The sequence below is a fragment of the Colias croceus genome, chromosome 17 (assembly GCF_905220415.1).
Source record: "Colias croceus chromosome 17, ilColCroc2.1".
Lineage (NCBI taxonomy): Eukaryota > Metazoa > Arthropoda > Insecta > Lepidoptera > Pieridae > Colias > Colias croceus.
The window spans coordinates 6,915,104-6,932,504 of NC_059553.1; the positions used below are offsets into that span (position 1 = coordinate 6,915,104).

General features: G+C 33.0%; 1 protein-coding gene across 2 annotated transcripts; it reads left to right on the forward strand.

Moving 5' to 3' along the window:
• Positions 1 to 198: 198 nt before the first annotated feature.
• Positions 199 to 17,192, forward strand: LOC123699222 (retinoblastoma-like protein 1). Of its 2 annotated transcripts, none has more exons than XM_045646119.1 (19): positions 199 to 464; positions 626 to 762; positions 1,038 to 1,238; positions 1,605 to 1,795; positions 1,938 to 2,098; positions 2,487 to 2,622; positions 3,211 to 3,290; positions 3,951 to 4,117; positions 4,664 to 4,874; positions 5,353 to 5,574; positions 5,784 to 5,907; positions 6,188 to 6,301; positions 6,550 to 6,683; positions 7,163 to 7,342; positions 13,913 to 14,036; positions 14,337 to 14,434; positions 14,789 to 14,950; positions 15,515 to 15,668; positions 16,185 to 17,192. In XM_045646119.1, the coding sequence occupies exons 1-18, from the start codon at positions 327 to 329 to the stop codon at positions 15,665 to 15,667; spliced, it is 2,733 nt and encodes a 910-aa protein (XP_045502075.1). In that variant the 5' UTR covers positions 199 to 326; the 3' UTR covers position 15,668; positions 16,185 to 17,192. The 2 variants fall into 2 exon arrangements, with proteins under 2 accessions (XP_045502075.1, XP_045502077.1); XM_045646121.1 differs by having other exon boundaries at positions 5,365 to 5,574.
• Positions 17,193 to 17,401: the final 209 nt, after the last annotated feature.

The following is a 17,401-nucleotide window of genomic DNA, read 5'->3' on the forward strand; positions in this document are numbered from 1 at the left end:
TCAGCTGTTCTAAAATACATAAAAACTCATTCGATAATGATACAATGCACGATTAATTAATTTTTCTGTACATATTTTGAGTTTAGATAAATATTAAATCAAAATATATTTTATTTATTGTTTGATACAATATTTTCTTATTTCTAAACATTATGCAGCTGTCAAGTGTCATGATAATGGGCGCGCATGTGTGGGAGGTGTGTATTCTTCCCGCCAAGCAGCTGTCAAAATTCGCCAAAATCGGGATAAGTTTTACGAGCCCGTGTATTGATTGTATTTTTCACTGTAGAATTAATAATATATTATTAGCAATTTTATAAATAAAAATGGCTAAACCAGAAGAAAGTGATGAAAATTGGATTGCTGCTATGGATGATCTATGTTCAAAATTAAACGTAGATCCAGTTGCTACTGAAAAATCAAAGGAATCATTTGCAGAAATAAGGCGAAATTTTACATTGGACGTAAGTTATTTAATCTTATTTATTTAATTCAAGTCCCTTTACCATAAAGCTAGTCATTTGAAGTCGTGTTTATTTGGATACGAGTTTTAAAAAAAGATGCATTTATGGACGAAATATATTCATGTTATTTCCGATGCTTCAATGTTTGAGAATATTTTTAGGGCGAAGCTTTACATTGGATGGCATGTGCCTTATATGTGGCATGTCGTACATCTATCACTCCCACTGTAGAATCAGGAAAAGCAGTAAAGGGAAACTGTGTAAGCTTGACAAGATTACTCAGACTTTGTAATATCAGGTAATAAAACAATTATTTATGCATAAAATATAGATTAAGTAAGTAATGAATGTTATATCATTTATTCTAAACATGGTATTTTAAGTTATCTTTTCATAATGAAATCAAAAAGTAATACCGAAGAAAAAGTATCTGGAAAATTTTGTGAAATGATGTCATTTTGTTTTATCTCTAAATGCATCATACAATTGCAGTATCTTTATACAAGTAACTATATAGATATCATTGTGAGTTAATGCATTATATGCATGTTAAATAAATACACTTTTTTGCAGTCTGATCCAGTTCTTCACAAAAATCAAAAACTGGATGGAAATGACATTAATGCCATCTGATTTTAAAGATAGAATCAGTAGACTAGAGCGCAAATTTGCAGTATCTACTATTTTATTTAGAAAATTCCAACCTCTATTTCAAGAAATATTCACTGGCTTGACAAATGAACCAGTTAAAACTAAGAGCAGTAAAAAACAAAAGTAAGTAAAGCATACATTTTAATTCTGTAACAATACTTATTCCTAAAATGTTACTACTAAAAGATACATGAAATGTTATGTACCAATTGACTGACTGGTAAGCCAACCAGTTGGCAGTGGCCCTGTCTTCCAAGCCAGAGGTCGTGGATTCGATTCCCACCTGGGGCAAATATTTGTGTGATGAACATAGATGTTTGCTCTGTGTCTGGGTGTTAATTATCTATATAAGTATTTATTTAAAAATTATATATGTATGTTTATCAGCCATCTGGTTTCCATAACACAAGCAAAAGCTTAGTATGGGATCAGATTGTGCTGTGTATGAAAATTGTCCTGAAATATTTATTTATTTATTAATAATTGCAGGCTTCAAAGGTGCTCAACAAACGCTCTATTTAATTTAACATGGTGTTTGTATGTGTGCGTAAAAGGGGAATTCCACAACTCAGCTGATGATCTTGTGGATATGTATCATTTACTTCTATCATGCTTAGACTTCATGTTCGCCAATGCATTCATGTCAAGACGCACTGACCTACTAAATCCTAGTTTTAAAGGTATGTGCCTTATAATTATTATAAACGACTTTCCTTACTATTAAAATAGTACAATATGAATGTACCTCTACCTAAAATATCTTTAAAAATATTAAGCTTTGTATATTAAAATGAGCAAATTTCTTATAAAATTTACTTTTAGGTCTTCCCAAAGACTGGTTGCAAGATGACTTCGAATTACCGAAAAAGCCACCATGCATAATATCAGTGCTTTGTGAAATAAAAGATGGGTTAGCCGTTCAAGCTAGCACTATGAAAGACTACAGTTGGAATAAAGTTATTAAATCCTTCTTTGAGAAAGGCGTAAGTAGTTTTTATTTTATTCTTATCTACATTTCCAATAATACCTATTATAACATACCTTATAGGTATTGAAATAAAGATATGGCTGACATAAACATTATCTTTTGTTGGATCTACATCAAAAATGCATCTATAAATAAGTTCCTCATTGATTCAAAAAAATAATGTTTCGAGTTTCATTTCAACACATTTTAATACTAGTTTCTATACCATAATATTTCTGAAATGAAATGATTTATTTTGCAAGAAATGTGGAAGATTTAAAGATGTTACATAGTTCATTGTTCAGCACAAATCGCCAATTGATTGGCATGCAAAAATTAACACAACCAACTTCTGACTAATTATTATGTTGAAAATTCTATAAATATTTATATTTTATTTTCAGATTCTCAAGGGTAATAGTGAACAACTTCTAGGCCTCCTAGATGTGGGAAATTTTGATGTAAATCAGAAATCACTGAACAACCTGTACGAGACTTATGTTCTCAGTGTGGGCGAGTTTGATGAAAGGATATTCTTAGGTAATTAATACTTGATTATTTTTATAGATTAATACTAGCTTACCGTCCGCGGCTTCTCTAAAACAATTTGAGATTTAAACTATCCGATCCCAAGTTGGATCGAACTGCACATGGTGTGCGAATTTTATTATAATCGGTTAAGTGGTTTAGGAGTCCATTGAGGACAAACATTGTGACACGAGATTTATATATATTAAGATTTAAACTAATTATTCAATAATGCCATTATAAAATAATAATGTAATAATATTTTTTCTCAAATCACATTTCGTTTTGAACTTTTAATTTATTTTTATTAATCGGACTGTAGTTTTCATTGGCTAAAAATGTAATAGAATAAACAATAGACTATTAAAAAATATATTAAATATTAGGTAAAAATTATGTGACATTGTCAGGTCACTTCAAAATGTCGAGATTTTATTGTTTGAATGAAATATTCTCACATTTTATTAAAAATATAAAAAGTAATATATAAATAGAGATTTTTTTAAATAAGAATGAATTATGCATTGCGATAATTAATTATTGACTTGTTATGTATAGAATATAACAAAGAGATTATATAAAAATAATATTTATTTACAGGTGAACATGCCCATGAACAAATTGGCACTAAAAAGGTTTCTGGGGATGAAATATCGCAAGTTATCGCTAACTTTGGACCTGTAAGTATTTGTTTTTCTCAGTCTAGAAATAATAGAAAGTAACTTTAAATCCAATACATATGTTTGGTATTTTTTGCTAACACATGCCATTGCCTGACATGGGGTATTTTTTTGCTAAATATTACGGTTTCATTATCATATTTATTTATTTATTTATTTATAACTCTTTATTGTACAAAGCAATTTAAGACATGTGGTACAGACTAATAAGGTACAACAATTTTGCACAATAGGCGGTCTTATTGCTACACAGCAATCTCTTCCAGGCAACTTGGTAGGAAAGGAAATGTAAGAAGAATAAGGATAGCGCAAAAAAGAAATAAAAGATAGAATATAAAAAAAAAAAATGCCTACATACTACATAAACTACATATACTGTACATATATACTACACAGTAATATAAATATACTTCTATAATACACTACACAAACTACAATATATATAACGGTATATACAAAAATTATAATCATACATAAATTATTTACTAATGCTACTATTGCATGGCTAGATAATGAGCTTTCAATAGGGACTTAAAAGAACAAATCAACAAACAATCATAGCGAAAATCATGCTTAAAATTATATTTTTTTATCTGTTAATTTTGTCAAAAACACATTAACATGAGAAATATTATGTTATATTTGTTATTATACTTTCAGAGTGGTAAAGCATGTCCGGACACACCATTAACAGGGCGTAGATACCTCGGCCGGAGGGCGGAAGAACTGACTCCAGTGTCAGAGGCAACTAATAGCTTGGCTCGACTCGCTACGTTCTTGAGACAGTCGAAACCGCAACCTTCTACGTCGTTTATGAGGCTTTTTGCGTAAGTATTATGTATGAGTACAACTTTTGTAGCTCCAAATTATTAACTACTAGATTTCCGCCCGCGGCTTCGCCCGCGTTTGTTAAGGAAAACCCGCATAGTTCCCGTTCCCGTGGGATTTCCGGGATAAAAACTATCCTATGTGTTAATCCAAGTTACCCTCTATATGTGTGCTAAATTTCATTGTAATCTGTTCAGTAGTTTTTACGTGAAAGAGTAACAAACATCCATACATCCATACAAACTTTCGCATTTATAATATTAGTAGGATAGCAACAGGTCAGATCAAAACTGGCAGATTTTATTTACAGTTTATTTAGTATATTATTTCATAAGAGATTAGATACATATTCATAGTTGTGCGTTTGTACATTTCAATCTTGAACTGGGATGTGTCATAAAAAGTTAAAAGACAAATTTACAATACTTTATTTCGTTTTGTTTTAATACATTAATCTTTAATTCATACTACAAAAACACAGCCTCCTTCATCACGGTTACTGCAATAGTACAATATGTATTTAAAAATAAATTTATATTTTCTAGTGAATACGGCGTCAGCGACGAAACGATAACAAAGAAAGTGATAGAACCATGCAACACATGGATGGAACAGTTCTCGAACAGCCTAAAGGAGTGCAACTGTAGCACGGAGACTATAGCCTACCGATGTAACATGGTCACATGTCTATACTATAAGGTCTTTGAGCATATAATCAGGGAGGAACATAGGAAAAAGCCACAGGTGTCTTTGCAGGTTGGTGCTGATTTTTTGTTCTAGACAATAATATGTTTCAAAATTATCGAACATTTTAATTGTGAAATTCGAATGTTGCAATTTAACGAACGAAGTTATATTTGAATATTTATTAATTTTTGTTATTAATTAAACTATTAGACAGTTTATTTTAAATTTCATTAGAATCGTTATTAAGGAATTAACATGTATTATATAATTTATCCAGGCAATTGATATCAATTTATGTATGTTGTTTTATTAATAAACTAATAGACAGTTTATTTAAAAATTCACTAGAATTGTTTCAAAAAAAGCATTAGCATGTATGTTTATCCATACAATTGGAACAATTATACCAAATACCATATTGCAATTTACCCATTGACCACCAAGCGGCCCAATGAGACCACTACACAATAGATTTTCTATTGTGTCTGTGATTCCGAGGGCTGAGGGATTAAAATGTAGGGTCAACACACTATAATAATGTTCACAGAATATATTCCAGATGCTTCTATCGCAAGAGACCTACCAGCTGACAGTATATGCTTGTTGTACGGAAGTGGTCCTACACTCGTATGGAGTACATTCCCTGAGATTCCCACGAGTGCTGCAAATATATGGGCTCAGCGCTTTCCACTTTTATAAGATTATTGAGCTTGTTGTGAAGGCGGTTGTCGAAAAACTGAGCAGAGATGTTATTAAACATTTGAATGCAGTAAGTATATTTATTGTTAATTTTTAGATTCGTTGGAAAAAAATATTTTAATGCCTTCGAGGGTAACAAAAATAGATATGGTAGTTTTCTTCTATATACTTTGTTTAGTGTTTAATTATAAATTCAAAAATAAAATCCTAATGCACTAAGGCAGGTATTTACATATAATTCTATAAATTATTTTATACATAAATTTAATTTGTTCATAGGTGGAGGAACAAGTATTGGAATCCTTAGTGTGGACGTCAGACAGTCCCCTGTGGGAGCAGCTAGCCAAAGCCCCCGTCCCTGCTTCTACCAAAGTTTATGTTCATGAGTCTCCACATAGGAGGAGTAAGTTTTTTGTATAAATATAATATAGACTTGTTTACTCTGACGTTTCGATCCCGTATTTTATTCGCCATTTTTATATTCATAAAAAAATCAGTGTCTTGTGCATTTTCGTTTTTATATGTTCATAATAATGAAATATAAATAAAATTAAATACTTTTACTGCCCCTTACAATGAATAAATATGGAGAAAAACGAAACTCACGCTAGTAAATGCCCTAACGAAACATACAACAGTTTAAAAATTTGTTTTCTAAATACCTAATAAACTAATATTTTTAGGTGGTCTACAGTCCCCAGTTTCGTCGGTAATAGATCGCTATCTAGCACCCATAGCGGACCAAGCTAAAAAACAACTTTTTAAGGATACTGTTAAGCCTGGACAATCACTGTTAGGTAAGTGTATTTATTATTTAACTTCTTTCTTTTGAAGTGAAACTTCTTTAGGCGTGTTGAGAGTAAAACTTCAAGGACGTGTCATGGCAATACCGTCACGTCATGGAGTACGGCGATCATTTTTCTTTGAATCTTGCCAAAGAAGTTTCACTCCTGACACGTTTGCTCAGCATACAAGCTTTTTTTTATTTATTTAGCCATTATTCACTGATAAATGTATCGTTAAAATATTATTTCCATTATTTCAGTTCAAACAAACATAAAGTCAGAGCCAAATACTTCCCAAGCAACCACAAGTGCTGCATCTACCACAAATGGTGACACCACTCCCAATACCACGCCCAAGAAAGCTAATAACTCGTTAATTTTATTCTTTAGAAAGGTATGTTAGTTTTATTTATACAAAATCCATACTAATATTATAAATGCGAAAGTAACTCTGTCTGTCTGTCTGTTACTCAATCACGCCTAAAGTACTGAACCAATTTGCATGAAATTTGGTATGGAGATATTTTGATACCCGAGAAAGGACATAGGCTACTTTTATTGCGAAATATGTACCACGGGCAAAGCCGGGGCGGACGGCAAGTATAGGTTTATATTAAGAGAGAGTCATTTTTAAAGGTTTTTCAAGTTTAATTGTCAAAACAAATAAATTGCATTAACTTAATGTGATAGCATGATTGAGGACTCATTGTATATTGTTTTCTACCTAAAAATAACTACATCTTATAATATTTATAAACGTAAATAAATACTTATTAAACTCAATTGTTTCACATACTTATACCACTAATTTTTAAATAAAATACATAACTTACGCAAAATTATTAATATCAATTTATTTTTTATTTTTGCCAGTTTTATAGTCTAGCCGTAGTACGAATGAACGACTTGTGCACGCGGCTTCGTCTGACCGACGACGAGCTTAAGAGGAAAATATGGACGTGTCTAGAATATTCTATCGTGCATCAGACGCAACTTATGAAGGACAGGCATTTGGATCAGATATTGATGTGCGCTGTATATGTTATATGTAAAGTGAGTATTTTAGTGTTTTTACTAGCTTTCCGTGGCTTCGCAAGCTTCTAAACCCTAATGTATAATATAAAAATGAGTTGCAAAATGTGTTGACTTTGCATAACTCGAGAATGGCTGAACCGATTTCGTTTTTTTTTTTTTTTTTTTAAACCATTTATTGATAGAAAAATAAACATACATTGGGCATACAGAATAAACACCACATAAATCGACACGATTTGATCGTGGTGCACATGCATTCTAGACGTCAAACAAATACTAGATAGATTAATATAAATTTTGTTACATTACATATGAAATTACATTGAAAAATACATTAAGATGGCAAGTAAATTACACAACAGAAAAAATATGATGTACAATAGGGTACTTGTGGAAAAAAATTTTTGCGATCACCTACTGTGCTGGCCGAGTCTTTATAAACGTGATATATAGTATGATTTTAATTGACGGTTAACATTTTTACAGTTTATTTTATTTTTAATGTTATTATCTAATTTATTGATTAAACGTGGAATTATGTATGAGCATCTTCTTTCGCCATAGCGGTTATTGGCTCTGATAGTACATAATTTATTTTGTGTTACTTTTCGTGTGCCAAGGTTGTGAGATGTAACTTTTTCAGTAAATGTTTTATTAAAAAGTTGTTCTTTTAAGAGATGTACTTCTACTTTTTCGAAAATAGGTAACACATTGCAGTGCTTAAAAAGTTTGCTTATATCGTTTTCGTATTTCTTTTTTATTCTAGTTGGCACTATTTGTTTTAAGATGCGGATTTGAAGGTTGAGTATATTTTGTAAATAAGTTTTATACGTTCTGCCATAGCTACTAAGGCCGTAGGATATAATCGAATCAACTAAGGTGTTGTATAGTAATAATTTTACCTTGTATGTTAGTCTGTTCCCTATTGCATATATTTTAGCTGCGAATGCGCGGAGTTTGTCACATACGGCTTCAATTTGTTTGCCCCAGTTGAAATTATGGTCTATAGTTAGTCCCAAATATTTGTAATGATTCACAGGTTCGATCTGACTACAGTTAGAGCACGATAATGAGCATTGTTTATGCAAGCATGAGTGACAATGGCAGATAAGCTGCGGCAAGGCAACTTGTTTCATATATGGAGACTTGATGTACAATAATTTAGTTTTATTTGCATTGATGACTAATCCCGCATTATGACACCACTTAGATATATTGTCGAAGTCGTATTGAAGAAATTTAAGGGCTAAATTCGCATTCTCATGGTTTATAAGGATACAGGTATCATCAGCGTACTGAAACATTTTACAATGACTGAGGTGGTCACTCATATTGTTGACATACGTTAAAAAGTGCAACGGCCCCATCACCGAACCCTGAGCTGTACCCACTTCAACACTACTCATTTCGCTGAAACTGTTTTCTATTCTGACGCAAGACTTCCGTCCATGCAAATAGTCTTTACACCACTCAAGGAGATTGCCCCTGATTCCGCAATAGTCGAGTTGGTCAACGAGTTTGCGATGGTCTAGCGTATCAAAAGCACGCGAGAAGTCTATGAAAAGGGCGAGTACATGCTTTTTATCATTAAGGTAAGTATTAACCTCGTCAGTAAAGTTTGATAGAAGTGTCGTAGTGCTTTTGCCGGATTGAAAACCATACTGATGCGGAGAAAGAATATCATTTTTCCTTAGAAAAGAGTGAATTTGATTGCTTATTACTTTTTCTGCAATTTTATTAATGCAGGAAAGTAAGGTAATTGGACGATAGTTCTGACAATTATTTTTTTCACCTTTTTTGAAAACCGGTCTTATGCAGCCAGTCTTCAGTGCATCCGGATATCTACCAGTCCGAACTGAGGTATTTATGAGATTTAATATTACGGCAGATATCTTATCACTTATAGACTTAATATCGATTGCCCTTATTTTATCCATGCCTGGAGCCTTGTTATTATGTAAGTTTTTAATGATATGTTGTACTTGTTTGTGAGTGGTTGGCTGAAATCGCATACTAACATCCACCGGCCTACTGTTTCTCTTAAGAGCTAAGTCAATTTTGCAATTTTGCATTATGTTTTTAATTGAATTTTTAAATTCCATTGCGAATTTTTCCGCGATTTCTTTACAGTTTAGTGGAGTGAAAGCACGTACAATTTGTGTGTCGATTGTTTGGGTTTTGTTTCCACAGATACTATTTATAACTTGCCACAACTTTCTAGGATCGCCATCATTTTCCTTTATTTTGTTACTATAGAATTGATTTCGGGCAGTTTCAAGAGCTTTATTAGTCTTGTTACGAGTTTGATTATACAGTAGTCTCAGCTGTGCGTTAGTTTCATCCTGTCTCCATTCCTTAAAAAGCTTGTCTCTTTTTTCACACAGTTTTATTAAATTAGTATTTATCCATGGTTCTCGTTGAATGAATTTTCGTGGTATTATTTTATTTAATGTAGATTTTTTATACGCTTTGTCAAATTGTTGTGTTATATATTCAAATATGTTATTAGAATTATTCATTGTGTTTGTTGGTGAGAAGTCAATAGCATTTAATTCATTATTTAATATATTATAATCCAATACTTGTTTAATTTTATTTGGTGGAGCACGCTGTATATGACGTGCTGTGTGTGTTGTGTCGATGCAAGCGAGTACGATAACGCGGTGATCGGCAAGCACAGTATCAATAGCGGCTGTGTACGGGTCAGATGTGTATGTTCGTATAAAGATGTGGTCGATGCAGGATTTAGTTATTTGTTTTTGTCTCATTTCAATACGCGTATAATCTGATATTCCGCACATCAACCCATACCCAGCTAGCAAATTTACATAGCGGCTTTTTTGCATTGTTGTGGTTTTTAAATCTATATTCATGTCACCTAGTAAAAAAAGTGAATTAAAAGTACTTGTACTGCTTACATCGGCTAGCAGATTGTTCAATTCTGTGATAAATAACGTTTTACAACTAGATGGCGGTCTATACAGTGCACACAAAGAAAAACACTGCTGATTGTTTTTTAATTTACCACAAATATTTTCAAAAGAACTATATTTACTGTTGAAACGTGTGAATTTTAAATGCTTTTTTATATATAAAATTATTCCACCACCCCTTTTATTTTTTCTAAGTTGTGTGTGCATTGTATATTCCGGTATGCTATATAAATGACAAATATCTTCAGAAATGTTAGCTTCCGTAACCACAACGATGTCGAGGGCATGTTTTGTACATGAGATGATTTGCAGCAGCTTAGGAAAGTTCTTAAGCATTGAACGAATGTTTACATGTATGCAAAATAATTGTAAATTGCCAGACGGTAAGTTTTTGAGGTAATATTTTAAATCTGTACAGTTTAATAATTCAGTGACCTCTTTAATATTACGTGATTTATCAGTGTGAGAAAAGGACATTTTTGTATACATCATTTTAGACACTACATAATAAAACCGTTAGGTATTAGTTTATTTATCATTCAGCAGACTATCAATATCATTTACACATCGAATAACGGACACTTTACAATTATCAGACTTACGTGCGAGGATACGTCCTTCTTTGCACCAGATATATTTGTAGGATTCCCGTAGACGTTGCTTAGCGTTATATAATAAAGTTTTGGTCTGGGAGGTTAAAGCTTCTCGAAAGTAGATAGGGTTGTCGGGATTATCAGTTGAACCACGGATATTCAGGTCACTCACTTTTAATTTAGAATCTCTTCCTGCCGAAATCCAGTTATCACGATCACTTTGAGATTTTAATTCTACTAGAATGACACTCGGCCGCTGTTGACGGCCGGGAAGCCTACGGATTGTTCTGATGCATTCCTTATTTGCTTTAATTTTTTCTCCTAGATTTTCTATAAGACTTTTATCAGTATATTCACGACAGACGGGTACTCCAGATACTTCCAACGAGTTGCATAGTTTGTTTTGATCTATCTCATTTAGGCGTTGTTCCAAGGCTTTGACTCGCAGTTCAAGTCCTTTATTTTGATTCGTAAGATACTCGTTCTTCTTTTCCAAGGCTTTGATTTTATTCGCATTTTCGGTTAGCTTTTCTACGGTGTCCGATAGTTCGTCGGATATGAATGTAAGCGTATGTTGAAGCGGCTCAATTTCTTTCTTGAGGAGTTTCTCCATTTGAGCACTCATATCGTGAATTAGCTTTTTCATATCGATCGCCACGTTTCCAGAGCTACTTTGAATGTCTGAGGCGACTACAGCGTGTGGATTGTCATCTTCTTCACAGGGAACAAAGAATGAAGATCGTCGCGGCGTATGATTCTGGCATTCATCACAACTCCATTCCAGCCCCGCTGTTGCACGAAGAGCTTGTATTTGTTTGTTTGTCAGGTTGGCACATTCTGTTTGAGCATGAACTGTTTTTTCACATCTGCTACACTCTAAGCCAGGGGACTTTCGTGTTATACTTTTGTTACACTTGAAACATTTTTTGAAAACCATCTTAATGAGGGTATTTTAATATAACCAGTCGCACTTGTGTTCGAATCAACGGTTTGACGTAGAAATGATGAATTGAATGAATTCTTTTTTTGTATCATATTACTTGAAGTACGAGGATGGTTCTTATGCAGAGAAAAAATGTAAACATGTACAACGGGCGAAGCAGCTAGTAAATTATATATTAAACCTTCCTCGAGAACCCTTCTATCTATTTAAAAAAACCGCATCATTTAGGAAGATATAAGGACGGACAAACAGCGACAGCAGCTTTATTTATTTATTTATTATGGCTCATTAGCAGTTGTACATCGATGAATTCACACAAAAAATATAGAACATGATCTACAACCAATAAAAAATGAGCACTGCATGCACTAAAAAAAAATACGTTACAACACATTCAATACATTCCAAAATAATCAGGTTATAATTAATTATAAACAAGTAAAAATTAATTCATATTATCCTCAATCTTAATTCATAAAAAATAATAATCAATTTAATTATAATTTGAAACAAGTAAAAAGCGAAACGTTACTTTAAAATACATCCTAAAACAGTCAAGTAAATTAATTTAAAACACAGAATTAATTCCTTTTTTTTTAAACTTAGAATAAACGACAATAACATAATATCACAGTATTAAAATTATGCGGTAGTACCTATTAATTAAACACTGACATGGTTGATCGTAAGTAAGGTTTTTTTAAATTTCCCAAATTTGTCAAAATGTATATCCAGTGTGTGATTTATTTTACAGCTTTGTTTTATAATGTAATGATAAAGTGCATATTATATGCACTATGTGTGCATTATAAGTTCAATGAATGATTATTATTTGCCGAAAAGAAATGACATTCTTGATAAGATTATTGCACAAAGGAAATTTTTTAACATGAAGTCATGAATCTATTTTTTCAAAAAAATGTTATCTTTGTCCTTTCAGTGTCCTTTTGAAATCACATTATCGTTTGATAAAAACTTCGATAGGAATTTTTTTTTTTTTTTTTTTTCACCTAATATAATGAACCTAACTACTTAGGGTATCATTATTGAAAATTACGATCTAGCCTTATACTATAGGCTAATGAGTAATATAAATCTAACTTAATTTGCTAGGTAAAGTATGTCTAAGAACGTGTCCATTAACACTTTTCTTAATGTCTCTATTAAGGCGAAGACACTTCGTTCATGTGTTCTTTATGAATAGCACTCACTATATTACACTAACACTTCACTAAACTAACTCAAAAGGTTTTGTCTTTTCAGTCTTCTCACTATGTCCGTGTTGTCAAGGAACTGGATAGCCTCGACGTTCACATGGTGATGAAGTCTGCGTTCGTGAGCCTCAGCGTTCTTTTTAATTATGTCCGTGACGAGATCTACTTTCAGGTCCCGATGTAGGTCGTCATTTCTAATGTACCAGGGAGCGTTTACGATCTCCCTGAGTACTTTATTTTGAAACCGTTCGATAGGTATTGAAGTAAAACCTTTTAGATACTCAATTTTGTATTTAAAAAGCCGACATTTTCATGTTGATACATCCGAAGTGGCTCTTACAATTTAGATGAATCTTATGTCAAAGAATATTCTTAATCCTTTTATCTTTTTACACAACGCAAAATAATATTAAGTTAAATAAACTGCTAAAAGTTATGAAAAAAATCGATCACGAGGAGGGATTCGAACCCGCATTTATTTGCCAAACCGGAGCAACGCATAGCCTCTCGGCCATCACGCCTGAGCAATCGTAATTCGCAAAAAAAATCTCACTTATAAAACATTTAAATCCTATAAAATGAAATATTAAATTACTCAATGTTTGATATTTAGCTTTATAGCGTTGAAATGCTTTTATAAGTTTGAAATTTTTAAAGAATAGAAAAAAATCGATACCGCGTCCGCGTCGTCATCGAATTTTTTCAATGCTTTAAAAATATTAATTGCTAAATATTTTTACCATTGTCTTACATGTCCTTTTTTTATGGTTGCCTGGAAGAGATTGCTTCTAAGCAATAAAGCCGCCTATTGTACACTTTCCAAGTTTATGTTTTCATTTCATATCAATTCCTGATAAATGTACAATAAAGTATCAAAAAATAAATATTATTTTAAACAATTCCAGGTATCAAATAGTGCAAGTAATCAAGTGGAGCGTACATTCGCGGATATAATGCGATGTTACAGACAGAGGCCGCTAGCGGACAATCATGTGTATAGATCAGTTCTTATCAATCAGGGTGAAGAAGGTATTTTTGTTTATTGTGTACATTTTAAGTAAATAATAATTAATTTTATACAGTTATGATGTTTGAGAAAATTGTTTATACAGATTTATTGAAGTGAAACTTCTTTAGGCACATTGAGAGTAAAATTTCAATGTCGCGTCATGGCAATACCGTCGAGTAATTGATCTTTGAATCTTGCCAAAGAAGTTTCACTTCCGACACAAGTGCTCGGCACACACGCTCATTACTAGATAAAGTTTGATGTAGGTATTATAATTAAATTATCATCTTTAGTCATCAAGTTTTATATTATACTTTCAGGATCGCCAGAGAGAGGAGATTTAATTAATTTCTACAACAGAGTGTATGTACAGTGCATGCAAAACTTTGCGCTTAGATTCACTGGACGACATAGAGATGTAAGTTATTATATATTATGTATTATAATTTTTTTCCGGTTGACCGATTTCGATAATTCTTTTTTTATAATATTCAAAGAAAGAAAACATAAACATGTACCACGGGCGAAGCCGGGGCGGACCGCTAGTAATTTATATTTATGCATTGTCAAAAATATCCGAGTGACGTTGTATAGAACATTGAAATTAACACCTTATCTACTAGTCTACTGTCAAAGTTTATTCTATGACTCATAAGAAACCTGCCTACAATATGCCTAATTAGTTTTGCTTCAGATAATTTATGAGCACGATTAGTTGTATTGTATATCAATGAGACTATCCAATAATATTTTTAATTTTTTTTTATTGAAGGAGTGCAGTCTATCCCCACTACCTGCTGGTCGTGGTGACGCATCTTACTCCCCGGGCGGGCAGCGGGTGTCATGCACCCACCAGTTGTATGTGAAGCCACTGACTGCTTCACCACCGCACCATCACCACCTTACTTATCGGTTTAGCCGGAGCCCCGCTAAGGTAGAATATTTTACTATCCTACTAATATTATAAATGCGAAAGTTTGTATGGATGTTTGTTGCTCTTTCACGTAAAAACTACTGAACCGATTACAATGAAATTTAGCACACATATAGAGGGTAACTTGGATTAACACATAGGATAGTTTTTATCCCGGAAATCCCACGGGAACGGGAACTATGCGGGTTTTCCTTTGCAAACGCGGGCGAAGCCGCGGGCGGAAGTCTAGTACTAGATATTTTAATATAGGAATTACTTAGGAGTACACTACGCTACCGGTACAATGTATGTGAGATATTCCGCGGCGACTAGTCTCCGAGACTTGCAGGATACTTGAATCGCCTGTGCGTATCGCAATGGGAGAATGGCCTTAGTTTATCCCCGCTATTGAGTTAGTGGGTTAGTATTCGTGGGTCCTAATGTAGTGCCTACGTATCATACTATTTTTTTTTTCTTAATTAAAGAAGCTTATTCGCTCCATATGTCCACAAAATTATAAACTAGCTCATCATACTGTCGTATCGTGTCGTTATTCGTATATAATCACAATAATTATGCTTGCAGGACCTGCACGCGATCAACACGCTAGTGTCGTGCGAGGTGGGCGGTGTGAAGCGTGGCGGTGAAGGCGGCGAGCTCGTGAAGCGGGCGCGCTGCGGCGCTGCGGGGGTCGCGCGCAAGCTGCAGGGGCTCGTGAGTGACAGGCAGGCGCTGTGAGGTACAATAACTTTTTTTTTTATGTTAGCCTTAGCGGCCAGTGATTTTTATTTTGTTGGCCGCTAGTGTTTTTTTTTTTTTTGCTGAACGGTGGTGATTTTTTTTTCTGTCGCTGCGAGTTTCGCACGCAAGTGAGTAATCAGGACATTTTTTTTTACCGGTCAGGGGTTTTTGAAGTGAAACTTTTTATCAAGGTTGGTAAAAAATTTAGTGTAACATATTTTCGTTACGCGTGACATTTTTCCGTTACGCGCCATCTTCTTCTTATCCCTACCACGCGTGATTCGACATATTTCTGTAAAGTTGCATATACTTAGTAAATTATTTTTTTCAAAAATAAGGTCATAAAGAAGTTTCACTTCTTACGTGTGTAGACTAGTACACGCACACATTTTTTTTTTTTTTTTGTTGGCGGTCAGTGAATTCTTTGTATTGTGAGTGACAATTTTTTTTTTCGCCGCTAGTGGAATCTGATGACTGATTTTAACATTTATAAATGGTCAAATTATTGTTTCAGATTGAACCAACAAAATGCTGAATCAACAAAAGAAATGAAGTTACAACTCAAAATTATTTAATTATCAAAATTAAGCTTTAGCTCTCTAGGCGTTTCTTTTGCACAATTATTTATTTTAACTTGACTAAAACATGGAATATCAAATCAAGATATTATATCAAAATTATTATTTTGTCACAAGTACCAATCTCTGGTCGAATTATGTATTTTGTTTTTATTTTTCTGAACACTGTCACTGTTGGAAAATTTGTATATAATAAGGTTTAATTTTAATGGCCCTAACTATCAAAGAGAAGTGCATAAGCACTTATATTTTGTACATTAAAATAAAAGAAAGATGAGCAGAAGCATACAGAAACATATTTTATACTAAATTTCTAAACAATACAGAATTTAGCAAGATTACGGCAATATGAATATATTGTTACTTCACAAAACTTTTATACATGCGGAAAATAAAGAAATGAAGTCCATTATTGCTATATCTACGAATTAAAAGCACATAAAACATGGAAAAATAATAATTACTAGTCATAAAAAATCCAATACAGAGCTTTTAAATTTAAATTAGAAATAATAACAAGTGACGGTGTTCTATATTGAATATACAGAGATTGCACTGACACAAATGAAGTATATTGATCTCATTTATTTATCTTGAGTGTGAATAGTATTGAATATGCCATATTATCGAAAATTGCTCATCTGTAAAGTAATTTAAGTTGCAGTATTCATTATTTTAGTAGGAGTCGCGTTTTATGTTATGTTTATATTATTGAAGGGTGTAAAATCAAATCGTCAGATTTTTTACATGAATTTTTTATTCTATTTCAAAATAGTTTATGGCCAGTGCAAATTTGTTTTTATACCCGTCATACCTCATTATTGTAGATCAAGAAGCTTATATCTAATACACTGGAGATTGCACTATGAACGTTGACAAGTCACGGGAAGGTATGACCTTGAATGACGCCTGGTTGTTCCTTCATCTTCCACCACCTAACTTGGCAAGTTGGTGTGAAAGGGACAAAAAAACAACCAGGCGTCATTCAAGGTCATACCTTCCCGTGACAAGTCAACGTTCATAGTGCAATCTCCAGTGTATTAGATATAAGCTTCTTGTTGTAGATAAAACATGTTTTCATTGATCACAAATCACTTATTTTATATAATAAGCTGACGATATAGCATATATATCATTTAGATTTAGTCAAAGC

Excerpts from the sequence above, each read along its gene's own strand:
- LOC123699222 (XM_045646119.1), top strand. The coding sequence starts at position 327 with ATGGCTAAACCAGAAGAAAGTGATGAAAATTGGATTGCTGCTATGGAT. Across the intron at positions 6,302-6,549 it reads GCCTGGACAATCACTGTTAG|TTCAAACAAACATAAAGTCA; the intron begins GTAAGTGTATTT and ends CCATTATTTCAG. Across the intron at positions 7,343-13,912 it reads CTGTATATGTTATATGTAAA|GTATCAAATAGTGCAAGTAA; the intron begins GTGAGTATTTTA and ends AAACAATTCCAG.